This window comes from Silene latifolia, chromosome 1, assembly GCF_048544455.1.
Source record: "Silene latifolia isolate original U9 population chromosome 1, ASM4854445v1, whole genome shotgun sequence".
Classification (NCBI taxonomy): Eukaryota; Viridiplantae; Streptophyta; class Magnoliopsida; order Caryophyllales; family Caryophyllaceae; genus Silene; species Silene latifolia.
The window spans coordinates 24,911,055-24,915,832 of NC_133526.1; the positions used below are offsets into that span (position 1 = coordinate 24,911,055).

Consider the following 4,778-nt stretch of genomic DNA (forward strand, 5'->3'; position numbering starts at 1 on the left):
ATGGGCATTAAATCTAGTATATTATTTTAGTGCAGGAACTAGGTCTAACTAGGGCTATATGAGCAACTTATAAACATGGTCTTATAGCTATGCAATTATAGTTTAGGTCTTTATATCCATTTTTATGAACAATTGAGGTCCTTATATATTCTATGCTTAACTCGTTTTCCTATATAAGATAGTTTTGCTAAAATATTACACAATATTTAAATTTGTAAATGATAGTTTAAATTTTAAAAATTGAGCTCATAAAAAAATCATCCAATTTGAAAACACATGAATTTTCCATGAGATTTCAATTTTCAACGGACATGCATGCAAGTAGGTAAATAGTAAAAACCTAGTCAATGAAAATGTACCATAGTCGGTTAAAACCACCCATGTTTTACTCCCACATCCCCCATTATTCTCCCACCATCAAACAAACTTCTCGCTCTTTAAAAATCAACCGCACCTCTCACAACAGTCAATTCACTTCTCATATTCTTCACCAATAGTTAAAAAAATTATTACTACTTTCTTCAAAGCTTAAACAATAATAATGGCTTCCTTTAGCACAAAAACAACAATTAGTATTATGTTTTTATGCATAACGTTGGCATTAATGTTGATTCATGGAAACTCTACTGAGTTTATGGTTGGTGATAGTAAGGGTTGGAATGTTCCTTCGTCAAAAGAGCCGAATACTTATAATCAATGGGCTGAGAAGAAGAGGTTTAAGGTTAATGACACTCTTGGTAAGTTTTCTTCTTATTATTATTATTACGGTTTTTCTAACGAAAAAATGTCACATACACGTAAATTCTAATCTTGCATGACGTCTATGTGGGAGATTGTATGTTATTACCCTTTAATTCAACTAGTTCTTTACGTTTTATTCATTTGTAAATAGTATTTTAATGTAACGTAGGTAACTAGTTGAAATGAACATGTGCAAGTATTTAGATATAATGTTTGATTGGTGAAAATATTTTGAGGCATGTTTGATAGTGTACTTTAATTAATAATGAACATGATATTGTCGAATAACTAGTTTAACTATAACTATGTACGCTTTAATAAACTAATTAAATAAAGATTGTTGAGAATATTTCACTAATTATAGTAATAGAAATTCTTCGTATCTACTAACTAAACTAATTGATATTGCATTTGCATTGTAATGTAATTGAAGTTCGATCTTTATTGCCCTATATAGAAGGTTATAACGCGTTTTGGTGATGTTTATGGTTGTAAATTACTTTCGTGATTTCATCCCAAGTTATTATTTACTCCTAATTAAATATTTCGTACAAAGGAAAAAAAAATAAACAAATAATTGTGACGAAGGTGTTATACCGTTTGACTACTCACTAATTTGGTAAAAAATGTATCCATGCAGAGTTCGAGTACAAGAAAGACTCTGTAATGGAGGTTAGTGAAAGCGAATATGAAAAATGCAGGCCAACGGCTCCGCTCTACTTCTCAAACAGCGGCCATTCAGTCGTCGAATTAAACCGGTCTGGCTTATTTTACTTCATAAGTGGCGTGACAGGACATTGTGAGCGTGGCCAAAAGATGGTCGTCAAGGTCTTAGACATCGTAGCACCTCCTTCCGATCAACAACCGCCACCTCCGACCGATCAGGGCTCCGGTGATAAGAAGAAGAAAAATGGTGCTACGCACTTGAAGTTTATGGGTGTTTCTAGTATGATGTTGGCTATTGTGGGATTTGTCTTAATGGCATAGTTTTTAAGTTGGAAAATGTGGAGATATTATGTTAGTTTTCTTAATTAATTAAGCTTTCTTGTTAAGGGGATTATTTAATTTAGTCGTTTGGTTGGTAGATGATTGAGGACAAGATCTTATTTTAGTAGCAATTCAATGTGTTATTTTTTATGTTTTAAGACCATGAAAGTATGTTTGAACTCGATTAGTTTGTTGATTGTTACTTTAGCTTGTTTTAGGGTTTGAAGGTCAATCAATTTACATTTTCTTGTTTGGCATATTATTATGATTAAGTCATTTTTGATCGATGAAACCTTTTTATATTTTATAAATTAAACTACATATTTTATACTGTACATGTATAAGATTATGAGACTTAAACACTTGGATATGTACATAAAGAAAAAAAAATTCCATAGTACTTTACACTTAATATATTTAAGGACATAACTTTTGAAAATGTGTGGGTTGGTTTGAATTCAATCAAATATTCTATGATTTTTTTTTTTTTTTTTTTTTTACAGAAGGTTGAATAACTTACATTATTGTAAACAATACAGAGTAAGCTATCCGACTAGGTAGCACCGACACTTAACAACTAGATCTAGCACTACAAAGCCATACATCGAGAAAACATAACAATTATATAAAAGAAGAGATGCGATATTAAGATAAGCAAGATAAACAATGGTAGAATGGCCCGAGACGACATCTTGGTCACGAACGCTGGTATCATCATCATTAGCACAGAAGATCTCCAAATACCGTCGATACATACTCACGCCGGAATGACAAAAACGAGGTATACTTACGCTCTTGCGAAAAGAACGTAGAAAGAAAAGGTGAGAGGCAAGACGAAATCTGCCCTCGACGGAGAAACATCTCCTACACCTCAGAGAACGCACCCATTGATCGTAGGACAGACGGACCGAGAAACCCAATATGCAATGTGAAATACGAACCCCCAGAGACAGAAGCACCTCAACACCAATACCGTAGCAGGGACTTGACTTATCACTAAAGAGACTGTTGGGTTCCTTATATTGATGATAACAAGCCCATTTGATTTGTGTTATCTTAGTTTACCTTTTCAGGATTAGTGATTTAATCAAGCATGGATTAAGAAGTGTTGAAGTTGTTAATCATCCCATTGTATTGAGTCTTAGTGTCATCTAATGTACAAGTGAGAAAGTAGAGTATCTTAGAGTAATAGAAACAGTCAAGACGACTGTTACTTTCACTAGTAAACAACTGCTTGGATTGTTGCCACAATTCGTAACACTTGAAACCTTTTTTTCTTTTGAAAATCTTTCACGTGTCTCTCATTTTTCAAAGATAAACTTCAGATTTTTAATAGGAGTTGGCCTTCAATAAAGAGTGGTTTGAATTATTATTAATTTCAAAATATTTCCTCTTTATGCAAATTTGACCCTTTGGTCCTTTAAGAAAACAAGAAATGCTTTTTGCCATTTTAGTGTTAACTTGTCATCATGTGACTTGTCTTTTCTCTCTTTGTTTTCTGAATTTGCATGAGCTTTTAAGGATATCTTTCAAACACTCTTTCTCTATTCTTGCCTTTGCAAAAGAACCTTCTTTAGTGAAAGTTTTGAGTGGTTGCTAAAGCTCTTCACATGTGTGGTCTTTGACCCTTCAAAACCCTAGCAACCTCCTCACCCTTTCTCTCTATAAAAGGCGAGCCATCTCCTTCATAAAATCCCAAGACTTTTCTAAAATATTTTCCAACTTTGCAAATTGTTTTTAAAAGCTTAAAACCGTGTGTCTTTGCAAAAACCTTTAAAAGTCTTCAAGTTGTTACAGTCGTGGCTACTGTTACTTTAATATACTAAACTCTCTTGCTTAAGAATTGTTGATCTTGTAAAAGTTGTCCATCTCTATTCTTTGCTAAGAATATGTTAGTGGAAACTTGATCCTATAACATTCTAAGTGTGTTAGTAGAGTTTAGGACAGAGTAGTCTTTAACTCTTGGCAACCGGAGTAGGTTGCGAGTTGGCTTGTCATAAGAACGGAGTAGTTCTTGGACTCGCTTTACAACCGGAGTAGGTTGGTGTCTTTTATTGTACGGGTCTTTTAGTAGTCGGAGTAGATCACTAAAAGAAATCAATAAAAAGGTAGATTGGACGTAGGCACTTGAGTATTTGCCGAACCAATTCAAAATCCCGTGTTTGATCTTTCTTTTATTTCCGCTGCTCTTTTATTTTGTTTGTTTTGCTTTGCTTAACCTTAGAAAGTAATTCATCATATCACACATTTAGTCTGCAGTCCGTATTCCATAAACTGAGACAAATAGCTACAGTCAGAACAGTTGTTACTTTCATACTTCAGCAAACATGCATCTTGATACTCGTTTAGTCTTTCAATATTATTCGAAGTATCTTCTCATCTCTTTTGTTCTCTTAACTCACTTTAATTCAATAAAGTTGAAGTTAAATTTTTAAATAGTACCTAATTCACCCCCTCCCCCTCTTAGGTACTTGAATCCATAAACTCAACAATTGGTATCAGAGCCTCGTGCTCTTGATCGAGGCTAATCGCCTTAGAGTTTGATTCGTGGGTAATGGATTCCGAGAAACACTCCAAGATCCCGGTCTTTACCGGTTCGAATTTTGGATGTGGAAACTCTAAATGGAACATTACATCAAAAGTATTGATTATCAATGTTGGAACATCATCCAAAATGGACCTCTTGCCATTGAGAAAACCGATATCTTAAATGGTTTCACCAAGACAAAAGAGGAAAGAAATTACAAAGAAAACGACTTCAAACTTGCCGAAAAGAATTCCAAAGCAATGTCGATTCTTCAACGTTGTGTTGGTGAGGGGGAAGTAGTCGTATTTCCGGATGTCCTACGGCAAAATCTATTTGGGATTCCCTTGTACTTGTCTATGAAGGGACGTCCCAAGTAAGAAAACACCGTATTGACCTTCTCATGCAACAATATGAGATGTTTAGAATGTCAAAAGACGAGTCCTTAAATAGTTTCTCTTCACGTTTTTCTTGTATTATTAATGAGCTTAAAAGTCTAGGAAGGAATTTCGAGTCCGAGGACATC

General features: G+C 34.2%; 1 protein-coding gene across 1 annotated transcript; it reads left to right on the plus strand.

Moving 5' to 3' along the window:
- Positions 1-400: 400 nt before the first annotated feature.
- LOC141601588 (early nodulin-like protein 5) lies at positions 401-2,020 on the plus strand. Its single transcript, XM_074421885.1, has 2 exons — positions 401-737; positions 1,382-2,020. The coding sequence occupies exons 1-2, from the start codon at positions 542-544 to the stop codon at positions 1,726-1,728; spliced, it is 543 nt and encodes a 180-aa protein (XP_074277986.1). The 5' UTR covers positions 401-541; the 3' UTR covers positions 1,729-2,020.
- The last annotated feature ends 2,758 nt before the right edge of the window (positions 2,021-4,778 follow it).